At 40.3% G+C, this 17,608-nt stretch overlaps 1 protein-coding gene across 7 annotated transcripts in view; it reads left to right on the top strand.

Moving 5' to 3' along the window:
* The first annotated feature begins 62 nt into the window (after positions 1 to 62).
* The window catches only part of LOC134750945 (synapse-associated protein of 47 kDa), a 134,119-nt gene continuing 116,573 nt past the window's right edge, over positions 63 to 17,608 (top strand). For 2 of the 7 annotated variants that reach the window (XM_063686628.1, XM_063686409.1), the window contains exons 1-5: positions 64 to 420; positions 1,444 to 1,644; positions 7,544 to 7,623; positions 9,467 to 9,526; positions 10,109 to 10,230. In XM_063686628.1, coding sequence (XP_063542698.1) covers positions 290 to 420; positions 1,444 to 1,644; positions 7,544 to 7,623; positions 9,467 to 9,526; positions 10,109 to 10,230 — 594 coding nt within the window. In that variant the 5' untranslated portion in view covers positions 64 to 289. Of the gene's footprint in view, positions 421 to 1,443; positions 1,645 to 7,543; positions 7,624 to 9,466; positions 9,527 to 10,108; positions 10,231 to 17,608 lie in introns of all 7 variants that reach the window. The other 5 variants (XM_063686249.1, XM_063686328.1, XM_063686693.1 and 2 more) reach the window with 5 other exon arrangements.

Raw genomic sequence — 17,608 nt, 5'->3', positions numbered from 1 at the left:
TAGCTAAGTTTTAAAACAATAAAAAGTTATAGCAGTAAACTACTTTATGCAGTATCAAAACGTCGGTCGTAAAAACGTATAGCGCAAAAGCGCAAGTTTTCATGCGCAGTGAAAACCCGTCGAATTTTCCTGGTCGATCGTTGTTCCCTTTAGTTTTTCAGCTGATCGCGCTTTCCACGGCCGTGTCGCAGACTGTCCCGGTGTGTCATGTGCGAAACTGTCGCAGCGTAGTGAAATAGTCGTGTGTTTGTGAATTGTGTAGTTTTCGGGTTAGCTAGTGGCAGTGAAAATGTTTTCAGGACTTACTAATCAGGTTAGTTCGTGGATGGGGGCCGCGAAAGGGGAGCCCCAGGACGAGGAAGTCCCAACCCCTACGAAGGAACCTACAGGGGAGCCGGCAGCGGAAGGCGAAAGACAGAGGTGCATATTCTTTTGTTTACATTTTTCGTTGCTTCCTTATCGTTGTACGGTTGATAAAAAACAAATAAACTTTATTTACGTAAGCCCCTTAAACTCTTATTTTAACGATCCACGTGAGAAACTGCGTGTGAACCGCAGAATCTGAGCTTAAATTAGTGTTTAATCTCATGAAGTTTCTAGAAGTCAGCTGCAAGTTGCAATACGTTGAACTATGCACTGCAGTGAAATTTGTTTGCATAACTATGGTGGAATATTGATCCAGCGAATAGACTATTTAGGTCAAGAACATTAGAGCCAGGAGTCTAATTAGAAAATGTGGATATCTGCAGATTATGTCATCCTTATTGAAAATCACTGGATGTGAGATGATAACGATAATAACCATATGTCATAAAATATTGTTAACTAATTTGTTCATTTATATGTATATCTGTATGTTTATTTGTATCTGCTTGAAGCTTATATCACTAAATAGTATTGAATTAAACATCACTTATTTAAATTAAGCTTTCTTGTAAGAATTAGGTTTTTGCCATAAAATAAGATTCAAACAAATGTAACCTTTTGTATCATTTGGAAAGTCCTCCATTCTTCTTATCTAAATGCCTTCCATAGTTTCTTATGGTGGTTAAATTGAATGAAACTATCTTGATTTATTATTATTATATACAAATGCACAGGCAGCTTAAGATAGCTGATACGTGCATATCAATGTCCTGCACTTGTGTTCTGTCCATTCGTAAAATGTTTGTCGAGTCTGTTTTTAAAGGAGTTCACTGAAGGCGCACTGATTACGGATTTGGGCAAACTGTTCCACACTTTCACTACATGGTTAGACAGGAAGTGTCGTCTTGGGTATTTACTTAATTATTGTTTTAATTAATTTTAGATTAGTTCAATCAAACATTCAAGGCCACATGCTCTATCCTGCTACATGAAGACTGTTTAAAGAAAAATATATCTGAATCTTGGGTAGGACCACTACTAACTGACCCGACTTCTCAAATCCTTTTCAATTTGCAGCCCAACAAAAGGAGCCAGCAAGCTCGAGCTCCTCACAAACGTACAGTCCAAAATGACTGGCTGGCTCGGATCCGGAATCCCGATCCCCGGGCTCCGGAAAAACGAAACCCCCACCGACGCCGCCGAGCCGGCCCCAGAGCCCGCAGAACCCGCGGAACCCAAGCCGGAGAAGGACGATGATGATAACTCTAGGTATATTAGGTACGAGGGGCGGCAGAACAAATGAGTTTACTTTTTGAGCTTTGATGTGTTGTTTCTGGGTCTTTATGATGATTTTGTTAATACTGTTTTGATTTGTCGTCTGACTTCAGTGGCGCTTGGTAAATGGAAAGGGTTACTAATAGACCTTTTAATTTCTAGATCTCTTACATCGTCATTTTCTTTTTTACGTTGCTTAATAAGAGTTGAAACAAAACTAGAGTTACCTATTTACTTAAAGGGCTTAACTTAATCACGTGAAATTAGGGTTTAAAATTACCCCCAACGTTTCCAGGACTGCATACTATACAATTAGAGTTAGTTTAAAGCGTCAATAGCCGGGTCCACACATAGCGAGCATACGCGCGAGGCAATTTCCTCGCGCACTAAACGGCCAGTGTAGACGTGCCTCGGCCGAAGCGCGCGTGTTGTATCTACATTTTAGACGTACCTCGCGCGCGCCGCCTCGGCCGAGGCACGTCTACACTGGCCGTTTAGTGCGCGAGTCAATTTCCTTGCGCACTAAACGGCCAGTGTAGACGTGCCTCGACCGAAGCGCGCGTGTTGTATCTACATTTTAGACGTGCCTCGGCCGAAGCGCGCGTGTTGTATCTACATTTTAGACGTGCCTCGGCCGAAGCGCGCGTGTTGTGTCTACATTTTAGACGTGCCTCGCGCGCGCCGCTTCGTCCACGCCTCGGCGTATGGTCGCTATGTGTGGACCCGGCTATTAAGCTATGGTAATCGTTTTTCATCCGTCCAGGAGCAGAAGTTGCTAGGCGAGGTGTTCAAAATTAACTTGACGCGACTTTATTGTTTAGAGAATAAGAGCGTGTCAAGGAAATTTTGAACACCACGCCCGCTTAGCAACTTCTGCTGCTGACTGTATCGTGTAAAAGTTACAAATTACGAAGTTGCTGAGTCGCGAGGACCCGTCAGGACTTAGAAGCGATGTGGCCAAGTCGAAAAGTCAGGAATTTTTAAACATAGTCTGGCTAACCATAGACCGCGGGCCAGGAACAGATTTCCATTACCAATCGCCTTTCGGGCGAAAACTCGCATAGTGGTTAACGGCTATGTATGATGAACCCTCGTGAACGTCAGCTGCCGCTCCGTTGGTGGGTTGTGGAATGGCAGCCACCGAAACGCGTAACACGGTCTTTCCACCGCGATATAACTTAGATAATTTTAAAATTTTTCACCTTTACGGGAAATAGTCACCTTAGGGATTTGAACAAAGTCATCATAAAGATTTTAAGTCGTCTGGAACAGCATACTTATATCCTAAGCTTTTCAAAGGCACTTTGCGTCTCAGCTTTGAGCACTAAACACGCATATTTTTTTTATATTTTCGCCACAAATATGCAATGATCATTTACAGCTTTCATTTTGTAACCGATATCACCAACCACATATTATATTCTTGATGTTGCCATGTTGAAAATATTATATAAAATATACACTGCAAAATATTGTCTTCGGTTACCGCGATAGTTACTCATGAAATAAAACTATGAAAACGGATTATATCGCGTATATTGAATTTATAATTCATCCCGACGTTTCGAACTCTTTACAGCGTTCGTGTCACCCGTTGACCACGAACGCTGTAAAGAGTTCGAAACGTCGGGATGAATTATAAATTCAATATACGCGATATAATCCGTTTTCATAGTTTTATTTCATATACACTGCAAAATTTTCAAGCTTTTAATATTGTATTCATTTACATTTTTTTATTTTCTAACTCTCATTTCTTTGTAATTTTATGACATTGCATTGGAATTACAACATTTTACTTATTTTAGACAGAGTAACGTTATACACCACTAGTGCAGTTTACATTCTGATAATGATTTCGTTCTGAGTTTGAAATATGTTGTGCAGCAAGTGAAAATTATGTTTGAGTGCTTTAAAGGCATATGGTCGCCTATCGCCTAATCCGCCCGCGGAAAGTTCCTAACTGTAAATAATTGGCATCTTCATCCTTCATCGATAAGCAGCTTTTATTTCCAACAATCACGAATCCGTTAAAAAAATAAGGAATTTCCTGCCGACGGATTTAAACAATTATATATGAGGCCAAGATCCACTTCGGGTCGTCGCGCCGTGCGTCGCGCAAACGAATCGCCGGATGGTAAGCGATTACCGTCGCCCATGGACACTGTAACACCAGAGAGGTTGTCAGTGCGTTGGTAAACTTTAAGATGGAAGTACGCTCTTTTCTTGAAGGTTTGAAGGTCGTATCGGTCCGGAACTACCGCGGGCGACAGTTCATTCCACAGTGTAGGATTTGGTTGCATTGATCTCATGCTTCACATATGGCGCAGAGACATGGACCCTTAGGAAAGCTGACCGTTACCTTATTGATGCCTTTGAGATGTGGTGTTGGAGGAGGATGCTGAACATACACTTGGACAGCATGCCGTACTAATGCATCGATCCTTGATGAACTGAACATCACAACCAGGCTGTCTACTATCTGCTTACGCAAAGGCTTGTGTATTTTGGCCACATTGCCAGGAAAGACAGTGATAACCTGGAAAAGCTGGTAATAACTGGTAAAATCGAAGGCGATAAACCGAGACGCAGGAGCCCGCAATGCGGTGGACAGACCAAATTCGCTCAGCCCTTGATGTAACGCTCCACGGTGCCCTACACTCGGCGACAGACAGAAAGAGGTGGCGGCAAATTGTCCAAGAGAAGCTGCTCCTTAGAAGTGACCACGACCCTCAGTGATGAGGAAACCGGTGCAAGGAGGAGGAGGATCTTATGCTAACATATTTTGTACGACGCGATATTTTTCCTACTATTTCCATTTAGGACTTTAATGTCACTATTATACATCGTCAGTACTTAGTCATCTGCAGGATTTAACGAAATCACCTCAATTAATGAAATGTATCCAGATGTTGTGAATAATAAAACTAGGAAGCCGAGCAAAAAAATGCTGAAGTCTATATTTTCACTTGATGTACACATAATCACGTAATTCTGATTTAGGTTGCTATTACACTGTCATTCACCATGCGGTCGTCGAATCAAAGTACAAATACGAATAGTGTTTGATGCGGCCATGGTCACCGACTCAGAATCTATGCAGTGTAATATCCATTAATCCACAGACACACATAGGAACGTTCACACACTCATTCTTACAGATTTTTCTAAAATCTAGCGAAACATAGTATTTGATAACAGATCATTTCCTAGCCAACACGCCTCCGTGAACTCATTGACTCTGCTCAGACCCCATTTTTTATTTCTCATTGTTGTGCATTCTATCAAATCAGTTTTTTGTCTATTTACCGACTTAAGATTCAGTTGTCTAAACACGTTCATTTAGGTTTTCATTTTTAAGAGCCACAAGAACTTAGAACCGACATACGTAGAAATTTTGTAGGTGTGTAACTTTTACTCGCTATATTTTCTTTAATATATCTTATATACTTAAATGTATGAACATTTAAGTTTCATGTTATTTCGGCACGTTATTTTAACATGCGAGCGTGACTTCGATTGTATGAGGGCGGTTTTTTGGAGTTCCTGTGACTGTTGGAAACAAAATTAGAAAAGTTATTTACTTTGAAGACTTCCTTTCTTCCTTCGTTGATTGAATTTAGATATACGAATTAAGTTATACGAAAAAAAAAAGTAAAATAATTGATAACAAATTGAGCATTCGTGAATCTTATTTCAAAGTCGTAAGTTCTACAATGGTTAAGGTTGTTAGAACGTGTTTGGACAATGGAGGTTCAATTTAACTAATCGACTAGCTTCCACTTTCCTGTCGCTTTGTAAATGGAGTGTAACCGAGCATAACCTATGGTGTAAAGGTATAATAGATGGTGCGTGGATTGTGCGTCATTTTGTTCTTGTTATTATCATGGCTTAATGCTTGGCCAAATACAAGGTGCGACACAGCGCCAACAGGTTAGCGACGTCAAACAGACTGCGTCCCGCCGGCCCATTGCGGACGCGGCGCTGCGTCTAGCCGTGTGTTTGGCCAAGCCTTTACCCAAGGACCAGGGAACGCACGCTCGACGCTGATGCCAACCTCTGGTGGCCTAGATGACAAACGTTTGCAGAAAATAAAAAACGAAACGCTATTGTCTCTTTATCACTTCCATATTAGTGTGATAGAGACAGACAGCGTTTCGTTTCGCTGCGAACGATTGTCACCTTGCCTAGGCCCCCTGTACCTTTTTTTATTTACCAATGTACGGCGGTCGGCGTCAGCGTTGAGCTTGCACGCTCGGAACGTGCGTTTCATGGTCGAGGCGTTATGGGGCCCACTGACTATCTGTCCGCCGGACGATATCGGCCTGTCAGTTAAAACAAAAATTTGACAGTTCCGAACAACTGACAGGCCGAAATCGTCCGGCGGACTGATAGTCAGTGGGGCCCTTTAGACCCTGAATACTGATCGTCTAGCATGAGTTGCGTTCTCGCGCGCGAGCCCATACTTGAAGTCGCGCAAGATGTAGGTATGGAGTCGCGCGCGAGAATTCAACTCATGCTAGCCTAGGTCTGACCAAACTGTTTGCAACGAATTGGCATAAGCATATAGCCCAAAGGATAGGACTGATAAGAGTGCCAGATTTGAAGTAGCATTTGTCATAAAAACTAAGTGGTCCGACTCAGGGCTGTTTACAAGTTAGTTTTAGTATCTTATTCTTATTTGTAATAAGGTCTAGATTGCTTAAACAACTGTCTTGTTTTAGGTCCTTGATCGATGTTTCTGTAACATATCAGGTTTAAAAAAAAAACAATTTAAGCTGCAGATCCTTTCTTCCATATTTTAAACGAACATAGCTTTTATCTGTAGTGCCAGTCTTTTGTCTTCTCTTTAAATACTCTTAAAGGTTTAATGAAAGCAACATTCAACTGTCAGTGCCAAGACTAATCAATGTATTTTATTACCAAGATAAAGTTCAATCAAAAGTGAGCCATTCACTATTTACTTCAAGTAGGTAAGATTATTAAAATAAAATCTAATACTGAGGATACTTGAAAACTTTGACAGATGACACCTCTTAGCGCAATGTTTCGTGCTATCTAGGCTATGGTTGTGATTAATTCTATCACTGATTAATACTAATAGAGATTAATTTGTTTTCACTGAAATATCCGAACTTTTTATTTTATAAAAAAACCGGCCAAGTGCGAGTCGGACTCGCGTTCCAAGGGTTCCGTACATTACACTATTTAAACAATGTATTTTTTATGTGAAATGTCTTTAAAAAAACCCGTAGAGGTCGGATCAAAAACCAAGTAAAAATCCGACTCACGCTTGACTGCACATTTCTAATAGGTTTTCCGATGATCTATAGGTAAAGATCTATTTTGTGTATTTTTTTCAAAATTTTAGACCCAGTAGTTTCGGAGATAAAGGGGGGGGGAATGGTCATTTTTTGCCTATTTTCTTGAATAACTTCTAAACTATTTATCTTAAAATTATAAAAAAAATATATCTGAAATTCTCACAATGAGCTCTTTCATTTGATATGTAACACGATATAGTTTGACAAACTTTATTTTTTAATTTTCTAATTTACCCCCCAAAAGTGGCCGCCGTGTTTAAAATTAATTTGTTTACGTTACATGTCCATCTTTGGGTCACAAACTTACATATGTGTACCAAATTTCAACTTAATTGGTCCAGTATTAATTGGTTCGGAGAAAATAGGCTGTGACAGACAGACAGACGCACGAGTGATCCTACCGTTTTTTCCTTTTGAGGTACGGAACCCTAAAAAAAAAACAAAAAAACAGATTCACCAAAGACAAACTGACGCACTTTCCACCTCTCTCGCCTTAAACCCCATATACATTAAAACATTTGGTACGATTCGCCTACCGTTGCACGGAGTAAGGCGAGTTTTAACGTATCTGTTTGCAGTGCTACCGGAGGCGCTGACAGCAGACCCGGCTCCACAGGCGGCACCCCTACTGAAGAGCAGCCTCAGGGCGTTGGTAATGGTATGTTTCAAACACCTAGGTTACAAGATTCAGGCTCCCACGCACCTAAAAAATGATGATGATGCTCTCCTGACCGATTTCGGCCACAGCGACTGTGCTCTGGAGTAGGCAATATTTTTTTTTTTTTTATTTTTTTTTTTTTATTTTTTTTTTTTTATGAAATAGGAGGCAAACGAGCAGACGGATCACCTGATGGTAAGCGATTACCGCCGCCCATGGACACCCGCAACACCAGAGGGGTTGTAAGTGCGTTGCCGGCCTTTAAGATGGGAATACGCTCTTTTCTTGAAGGTTTGAAGGTCATATCGGTCCGGAAATACCGCAGGCGACAGTTCATTCCACAGTTTAGCTGTGCGAGGCAGGAAGTTTCTAGAGAAACGCACAGTTGAGGACTGCCAACCATCTAAGTGGTGAGGATGGTAATGTTGTCGCGTAGGGCGATGGCGAAAAGAAGCTGCAGGGATTAATCCGAACAATTCCTCGGAGCACTCCCCGTTATACACGCGATAGAAAATGCAGAGCGAGGCCACATCTCTACGCAGCGCCAAGGAGTCAAGCCGTTCCGAAATACGCTGGCAGTCGACAATTCGAGTCGCTCTTCGCTGGAATTTGGTAATTCGCGTTATTAGCGTGTAGCTGGTCCGCTCTCTGGTTCGCCCTTAGGTGGCTCACGTAAATCTTCTTGCTAAATACTCGAGCGCATTTTGGGCACGTCAGCGCACCACCTACATAGTTGTAGGGAATCGAGGTCGGCGGCCAAGCCTTAAGCTCATCTCGTTTCCTGTCGAGCTCACTGCGGCGTTCAGTCTCGAAATCGGTGACTCGATCGTGAATGAGGCGCCGACACTCGGGCCGCTGCGCTGCCTTCCGTGGGAGCGGAAGGCAGCACCTAAAAAATACAAGAACATCGAGCCGTGAAGACAAAACTGTGTCTTCCTAACTGGCCGATTTCGCACGCATACGGGTTTGAGCCAATTTACCGCTCGCCCTCGACTAGTGAATTGTGAATGTGTGTGTTACGCATAAACACAAGAAAATCGGCGTGTTATGTAATTAATGTAATCGCAGTTTCGTCTCAGCGATTTTACCTCTGCCTATCTTTTACTCTGTGAGTTCCCATACAAATACTTTTTTCTTTATTGCACACTGTATTTATTCCTTTTTAAATTTAAAGCTCCTATGTAGATTTGATCACAGAATAAATAAAATAAATAAATAAAAATGTTTATTGAGTTCGCACAAACAAACGTAATTATAACTGGGCAGGTGCCTCTTTTTAAGCGTACAATGACACTTGTGTCAAGAGACACCGCTCTCCCGTAGGTGGTAACAGAATTTATATAAAAGCAATAGCTGTGGCTTAAAACTAATGTTTCTTCAAAATAACTAAAAATAGAAAGAAATTAAGTATATAAAGCTAAATTTAACAAAAATTTGTTCTTAATAGAGTACCTAAGCCTTTTTCTTTTTATGTAAGGTACAATGAGGTGGACTACAATTTTAGAATAAGTAATAGTATTATCATACAGAACGGCCACGCACCGTCCCGTCCCGACTCGAATTACCTCGCCCCGCGACAGAAATCTGGCGGACTTCTGGCGTACTCTCAGTACTATTTTTAAGCAACTTACTCACACTATGACGCATGACGCGTGTACAGACGTGCCGTTCATACATAAAAACGCAAGTGATTTTTGATGTGTAGCGTGTCCGCACTGTTATTTGATGTCGGCTATTTAGGCAAACTAATTTACGATTTTCTTTGTAGTTGTGCTCCATTTTATTTAAACGTATTTCGCTATTTCTTTTATTTTATCCCCGTTTTCTTTCTTCCACTTTCCAGGAACCTCCGACAAAAAGTTGTTGTCAATTAACGCCATCGAAGTACCTGATATGCAGGAGCGTTAGTATTATTTTTTGTTTTCTTTTTTTTTCTAACCTATTATATAAACCTTGAAAAACTGAAATCCTTTTCTGTCCGATATTTTGTTTATTTATCTCATAGCAATGACCTAGTGGCAGGCAAATCGGTGTCGGGCTTCAAATAAAATGTTTTGCCAGTGCCACTGAGATATCATATTAAAACCCGGGCCCTACATCCGACAAGTGGGAACGGAGTCTTATCCTGGGGAACGGCCGGGGAACCCAAGGGCCACGCTGACGCTCCGCTCTGACGCCGAACGCTATATATTTGTCGACTTTGTCGTAACCAATGTATGGCGGTTGGCGTCAGCGTCGAGCTTGAAGCGTGCGTATCGTTGCCGAGGCTGAGTGGAAGCTCGAGTTGGGCGTGCAGCGGAGCGGGGCATGCGGCGTGCATGTTAAACAAATGCAAACGTATAGGAGCGGCCTTAGTGCATGCTGCTCAAATCACTTGTAAGCCCGACGCCACGCTGCACGCCCCGCCGAACGCTCCGCTTCGAGCGTCCACTCAGGCCTTACACTAAGGGTAACTTCTAGTTACTTAAATTGAAGTGTTCCACAGTGACGACGAAGGCGGTGGCCGGGGCCAAGTCTCTCGGCAGCTTCCTGTACTCGGCCGTCAATAAGGCGGGAGCCAAGGTCAGCGAGGCGAGCGCCAAGATCAAGAAGACCGTCGAGGAAAACGTGAGTATATAGAATTTTAATGATTAATAGCTATTCCATATTTTTTTATTTTAAACTTTATTGCACAAGAACAAGTACAAAAGGCGGACTTAATGCCTTGAGGCATTCTCTACCAGTCAACCACTGGGCCAAACAGAAATTGTTAAGGTGGGTGCAGTGCGATGCGAAAAAAAAAATTTCTAAATATAAATTCTAATACTAACGCCAATATACAAACTAGTAATATTTATATACTATAATACCTTTATAAACTACATAAATAAACAATATAAATACATATACAAATTTATCATATAATATACATAAATATATATTTGCATGTGCCGGGAAGGGGGGAGGGGGGGGGGGTCCCACTAGACAGTATCTAGCAGGTGCTTGTAGAGCATTCGTTTGAAAGTCAGCTTGTTTGGGGCTTGTCTAATCGTTAGAGGGAGCGAATTCCAAAGACGGATTGCTATCGATCTGAAACGTAAACAAAAAAAGACGCGAGGCAACCGTTCGCCCGATGATAGTACAAAATGTTTGCCAAAATGTGTAACCGGGTCACGTGGTTTATATTATTTTAAATATAGAGAATAGGTACACCGATTGAACTTATTAGCGTTCATGGATTGCGTCAAGCCCAAACATGGGTATGCTTGCCGGAACATGCACCGCGAACAACGGACGGATAACAACAATGTTATCCAATGTATGTTATGTAATGTTATAACAATGTTATTACTGTTATTAGGAAAAAATATATTTTACAATAGAAATATGTTTTGAACAGTTAAACCATATAGACGATGAGGACAATTTTTCTGGCTTCTATTTCGCAGCTTTCTTTTAAACATTTGATTGGAAGTAACTAATATACGGAGTTATATATCTAATCTAATCTAAATATATTATTATTAATTCTTTAATTCAGATAATTTTTTTCCATAGAATTGTTAGTTTGGCTATATATATGTAGGCCAGGAAATGAATACCCAAAAAAAGTTATAGAGGGAAATGCTTGGAACACAATTTTTGACTTCGTAGCTTTGTTTGGACTAGTTTGGAGGTGAACATATCAAAAGTCCCCGACCGTAACCCTGGTGCTGGAGGGGGAGAGGGGGGTTTGAAGGTTCCAGTTTTCGGTTTTTTGATTATATCTCGGAAACTATGCGTCTGAGCGACTTGGCCACTTGTACAAAATGAAAAGAGATTTAATTTGTTACAAGTTTTATTAAGTCAAGTTTTTCGATATCTTGTATAGTTTTTGAAGGTTTATTTAGGCTCTGGGGAATGGTAATCAATGTTAATTTTTAACAAGCAGAAACGTCTGCGATCGTTGCTATTAAGCTTAGAATAAATTTAAAAGTGGAAAAATTACTGCCGTGAGTTCAAGTCTCACCCAAGGCAGTAATTTTTCCACTTTTAAAGTTATCAATGTTCTCGCTCGAATCAACGAATCCTTTTTAGTTTGCTTCTTCTTGTCTATTTTTCCGGCCTGTCGCTGATTTTACGCCGTAATGTTCCCATTTCCCCCTTACTTTCCCTCTAACGCTATTTACCACTTAACCCATCGTTTAATATAACGACTCAGCCTCACTACCTTTGACACAGACTGGCCAAACGTGAACCTTAAAGCGAGGAGATACGGTTTACAATTAGTTTAGTGTTGCTGTTAATACCCGGAAAGCTGAACAAATGTCAATTTAACCCGCCCCTCTAAATGAGCACTTACGCCCTGGAGGTATGTTCGAACTCTGGAAGTGTGAACGTAATATGCTATTTGACATGTTATTGATATTGTGCATTTTGCTCGCACCAATAGGAAATATTACGCGAAACTCTGCGTATAGGGCGCCACTACCACAAACTGAGGGTCTATCGTGAAACAAGAAAATCGAAATTTCGTTCGTACGCACAATATAATTTTATAAAATTACTTACCTGTGATAGGAAATATATCCTTGCCTTTGGGTGCTCGCAAGTTTTGGGCTGTTGCAGTGAATTATCACACAACGAAGCATCTTTTTAGTTTTCATGGACGTCCGGCTGCAACAACTGACGCGCGTGGACTGTCAAGAGCGACGGTCAACCTCGACGCTTGGTCGGGGTTCGGACGCGAAGTAAATGCATTTGCGTCATATATGGTATATTTATATCTGTGAGTGACACTATGTTTCTCTATGAACGATATTATGATGAGATTAGTAAAGTTCCAATTGACGTCTCGATTGGAAATCGGGTCGGGGCTTCACTGCGGTTGGTAAATAGAGGCACTGGGGGATAATTGTGCTAGATGTAGATTTAGCCGTGTTTACTATGTAAAGGGATCCCTGTGTATGCTGATGAATTGATGATGTCATTTTTGTTACACAATTGAGGCATTTTCTATTAAAAGGGATCTTTATACACTTACATACTTTAACACTATGTCAATTTTCAATGAGTCCTTAAGAATATATTTTTCCCCTCACTAGCTCGGAAAGCCGTCTTTTATCCTTTAAAACAAGCGGGGAAAAACGCATTTTATCCACTAGTGGGGAAAGTAATTTGACCTTGGATGGAGCGTTAAACACGCTAGCGTAGCTTGACAGATAACAAAACGTAAAACGCATCATAATAATGGTTCGTTCGATATTAATTATCATTAAATAAATGGTTTGAGAATTTAATAAAAAAATACCTGATTTAGCTTTATTTAATGATTTTAAGTCATAAACCTTAAAATTCCATAATAAACGTTTGTTTTTTAATAATTATGTTAAATATAATTCTGAACGCACAAGTTAAGTCGATGCAATTTCAAAACGCATCATTGACATTTCATACGTCAGAAATGTCAACATTGTCAACAAAAATTTTACTTAAAAACTTCTCACGTAAAAGTACAGAATTTCCGAGTTTTTTGTTATAATATCGTAAAAAAATGAGTGATTCCAGTTGATGAAGATGATCTAACGCCTGTGGATGTTGCACTTTCCTCGCTATAGTGAGGGGAAAAGTTTTGTGTTACACACGGGTGCAAATGCATTTTACTTCTCGTCTGTTAAAACACTCGCTACGCTCAGGATTCTATTTTAGAACCACTCGCTTCGCTCGTGGTTCAACTATAAAATCCTTTCGCTTGCTCGTGTATCAATTCCACACTCGCGGGTAAAATACAACTTTGCACCCTTGTATAACAAATAACTATTTTATTTCAGTCACTTTTTCCACGTTACATAGATTACAATCACTTATTCACATAACATATGGGGCATTTTCACTGAAAAGGGACCTTGTTGTCGATGGCGCTTACGCCGCACAGCGTCGCGCGGCATTGTGTTTATATCGGAGCATCGTTAATAATGGCGTAAGCGCCATCGACAATGAGGTCCCTTTTTATAGAAAATACCACAATTGGTCTTCATCAGTTCTTGGTAAAGGAGAATTGTGGAGAGGGTTCATTTCATTTCATTTATTGATTGTAAAGTCATGTACATACATTTTATAATTAAGGTGTTACATCAATTCGCAAAGTCAGTCCATGACGTCCTGTGAGGACATAAAACAATATATTAAACCGTAATCTAGGCTAAACATTATAAAATAAAATAAATTAATAATCATGCGAACTAACAAATCTACAGTCTCCTAAATTAGTAATACATTAAAATATGTTAAGGAGAAGAACAAGAAGAAGAAAGACGTTTATTCCATAAAGCACACATACAGAGGACAATACGATGAAAGAAATGAGATGCTTAAAAAAAGGGAATATCAAAATAATAGCAAAAACAAAAGCAAAAATAAAAATAACATAATAAAATAATTTTATGTCACTTAAATTACAAATTGTACACATTTGAAATAAAACGAATAAATAGTCAGTACATAATAATTGAAAATAAAGTAAGAATCCTGTACGATGGTTGAAATAAAGAATATATGGATTATGAATTATAAATTATCATCAAAAAAGTCACTAACTGAATAATAGCATTGGTTTGAAACTAACCCATCTACAGTCACCTGCAATAATATGTCATCATCATCATCATTGTTTATTCAAGAACAATTTTTATTTTTTATTTTTTTTATTTTTTTATTTTTATTTTTTTTATTTTTTTTAAGAAACAAACAGTCGTTTACAAACAAGTTTACAAATATTTCTTAAATTAAGACCTGGAGTTTCATTATTGTATATATTACATTGTGTTTGAATTAAAATCTTAAAACTAGGCACTCTTCGAAAACTGTTACTCTTCGAAGGCCGTAAAAATATGTGACACGCTCGCTCATAAGATATGTATTTAAGTATTTATATATATTATATATATCGTTGTCTGAGTACCCATAACACAAGCCTCTTTGGGCTTACCGTGGGACTTAGTCAATCTGTGTAAGAATGTCCTATAATATATATATATATTTTTTATAAGACTCCAAGCATTTTTGATTTTATTTATTTACATACAAGATATATACAGTGGTACTACGTAAACGAAATTAATAACTAGCTTGAATCTAAAATAGGCCCTTGAGGCATTGTACCAAGGATGCTGGCGGCATTTCCCCGCTGTATCGCAATGCTGATACGTTGTGCGAGAAAGCCGCCAGCTCTTCGGTCACCAGTTACGTCAACCAGACGCTTCGCGATTTCTGCAAACAACTTATGCGCGCTGGGACCCCATGGACCTAGAGTTTCAACTCCAAATGGAATGAAATGATACTCTCTACCACGGCTCTTATATTTATTACGTTTTAAAATTTCGGCGCTTTCCGCCGCTCCGCCCGCTTTTACATTAGTCCGTTGGAGGTGGGACGGTGCCAGTGTGTCTACGCAGGTAGCATCCCACACCAACATCCGTAAGACTCCAAGTAAGAACGTGTCAGATATTTTTGCGGCGTACGTTGTGTAACATATTATTGCAGGTGACTGTACGAGTATAAGATCGCCAATATCTCTCCAGCCGACATTAATTGAATCCCCGGCCCAGCTTCATCGTACAAAAATGTCACGATCCTCGTATTTTTTCTCGGAAAAGCGAAGTAAGCCGATCTTTAATCAGAGAAAAGAGCAATATTGAACAATAACCGGTTCAATTCGGTTCTAGGTCGATTGGTTTTCGATACGAATGTCTGGATTTACTGGCTTTTATGAGAAATGTATAGAAACGCAACATAGTCGTATTTAGTTTTGAATTTTGAATGATTCACGGTTAGTTTTCAACATATTCATATTTAGTTTTGAATGATTCACGGTTAGTTGCACGGTCACATGAAATGTAATTTTTTTTTCGAAAACGCTCAAGTGTTAATGTGATTACTGGTGTGCCAACATAAAGTATAAAAAAATGCAAGGTTTTCCACATAAAAAAAACCAGCCAAGTACGAGTCGGACTCGCGTTCCAAGGGTTCCGTATATTACACAATTTAGACAATGTATTTTGTATGTGAAACGTGAGTGAAATGTCTTTAAAAAACCCGTAGGGGTCGGATCAAAAACTAAGTAATTAAGTCCGACTCACGCTTGACTGCGATTTCTAATAGGTTTTCCTGTAATCTATAGGTAAATGTCTATTTTGTTTATTTTTTTTTTCAAAATTTTAGACCCAGTAGTTTCGGAGATAAAGGGGGGGGGAAATGGTAATTTTTTGCCTATTTTTTGAATAACTTCTAAATTATTTATGCTAAAATTATAAAAAAATATATTTGAGATTCTTACAATGAGCTCTTTCATTTGATATATAACACGATATAGTCTGGAAAACTTCATTTATATTTTTTTCATTTAACCCCCAAAAGTGGCCCCCATGTTTAAAATTAATTTGTTTGCGTTACATGTCCGTCTTTGGTCACAAACGTACATATGCATACCAAATTTCAACTTAATTGGTCCAGTAATTTCGGAGAAAACAGGCTGTGACAGACAGACAGACAGACAAACGCACGAGTGATCCTATAAGGGTTCCGTTTTTTCCTTTTGAGATACGGAACCCTAAAAAAGAAACTTTCAATTTGCCTATGCTAATGGGATAACTAAGCCCGATAACCGTCGACCCCTTAAAAATCTCCACATTACGTTGCCACGTTGCCAGCAATGGCGGCAGTTTCCTCAAGTGCTGGCGCCATGCCAGTGACAACTGGGGCGCCATAATGCAGCTCTGACGCAAGATGGCAGACAATGCAATAGCCACAATAGGTACTCTTATGTCGTGTGTGCACTGTGCAACGTGCAACAGTGCACAGAACAATTGGAACAAATATTTGTGCTCTTCACACAACTAAATGGATTTGAATCTGGAACCATCAGCTTTACAGAAGCTTAGAGCTCGTTCCCACTATGTCGGATGTCGGCGCCGACTTTTAATCGGATGTCGGCGCCTCTGTTCACACTAGTCGGCTGTCGGGACGATTTTTAATCGGGTGTCGGTGCCTCTGTTCACACTAGTCGGCTGTCGGCCACGGTTCTCATTTGACGCGCGGGAGGCACAGGGGGTGCGGCGCGGGCGGGGTCGGTCCGACATCCGACATCATGTGAACAGCGCCGCCGACACGATTTTTTTCCGGACGGAGGGCTGACAAAACGCACGATAATTTATGTCGGATCCGACACAAAATCGTTGTCGTTCGTGTGTGAACAGCTTCATATAAAATGTTCTGCCGCTACGACACCCGATTAAAAATCGGACCGACATCCGACATAGTGGGAATGAGCTCTTAAGATTCGTTCTCTAACAAAACGCGTCAATTACGACAGATATGACCGCTAGGTGGCGCAAGCGCGAGCAGACTTCCGTTCCGTAGCGGTGCGCGGCAACTACTATGGCTAGACACCAAAATTGGTGTGGGCCGCATGTACTTGTAGCGACGCGACGAAATCGCGGAGTGAGCCACGCCAGAAATGTCAGCATGGTTCCATTTTTATCAACTGACACTATGTCTGTCACATTCGCACTTACATACTTGTTAGAACGTGACAGGCATGGTGACAGGCGATAAAAATGCTACCGTGCTAAGTCCGCTGGTCTCGCTCGCGCCAGTGCATGTACGAGCCAGTACGCTAATGATAACTAAATGACATCACATAGATATCATTTTTGTATGTCAAATGTACGTTCGAACTGGCCTCCTAGTTATTAGGTTATTACCAAAGCTCTGTGATTCTTTACTGAAGTCGTTATATCTCGTAGCGCTACGCCGTAGCACGTAGCATTATTCCGTAGCGTTCTTAGAAATCGTAGATTAAGGAAAATTTGCTATAATTTGAACTTAAATATACTTCACAAGTTTAAAAAAAGTGTGTAATCTTTACGCGCGATTGAAGTAAAACTTTGACGATGACGTTTATCGCTATGTTGGCACTTTGACGTGTGTCCTATTGTGTGTGACTACTGAGCGTTACTTCCGTCAGAAA

Source organism: Cydia strobilella, chromosome 1 (assembly GCF_947568885.1).
Source record: "Cydia strobilella chromosome 1, ilCydStro3.1, whole genome shotgun sequence".
In the NCBI taxonomy this organism is placed as follows: domain Eukaryota; kingdom Metazoa; phylum Arthropoda; class Insecta; order Lepidoptera; family Tortricidae; genus Cydia; species Cydia strobilella.
This window is presented reverse-complemented; position numbering and strand designations above follow the sequence as displayed.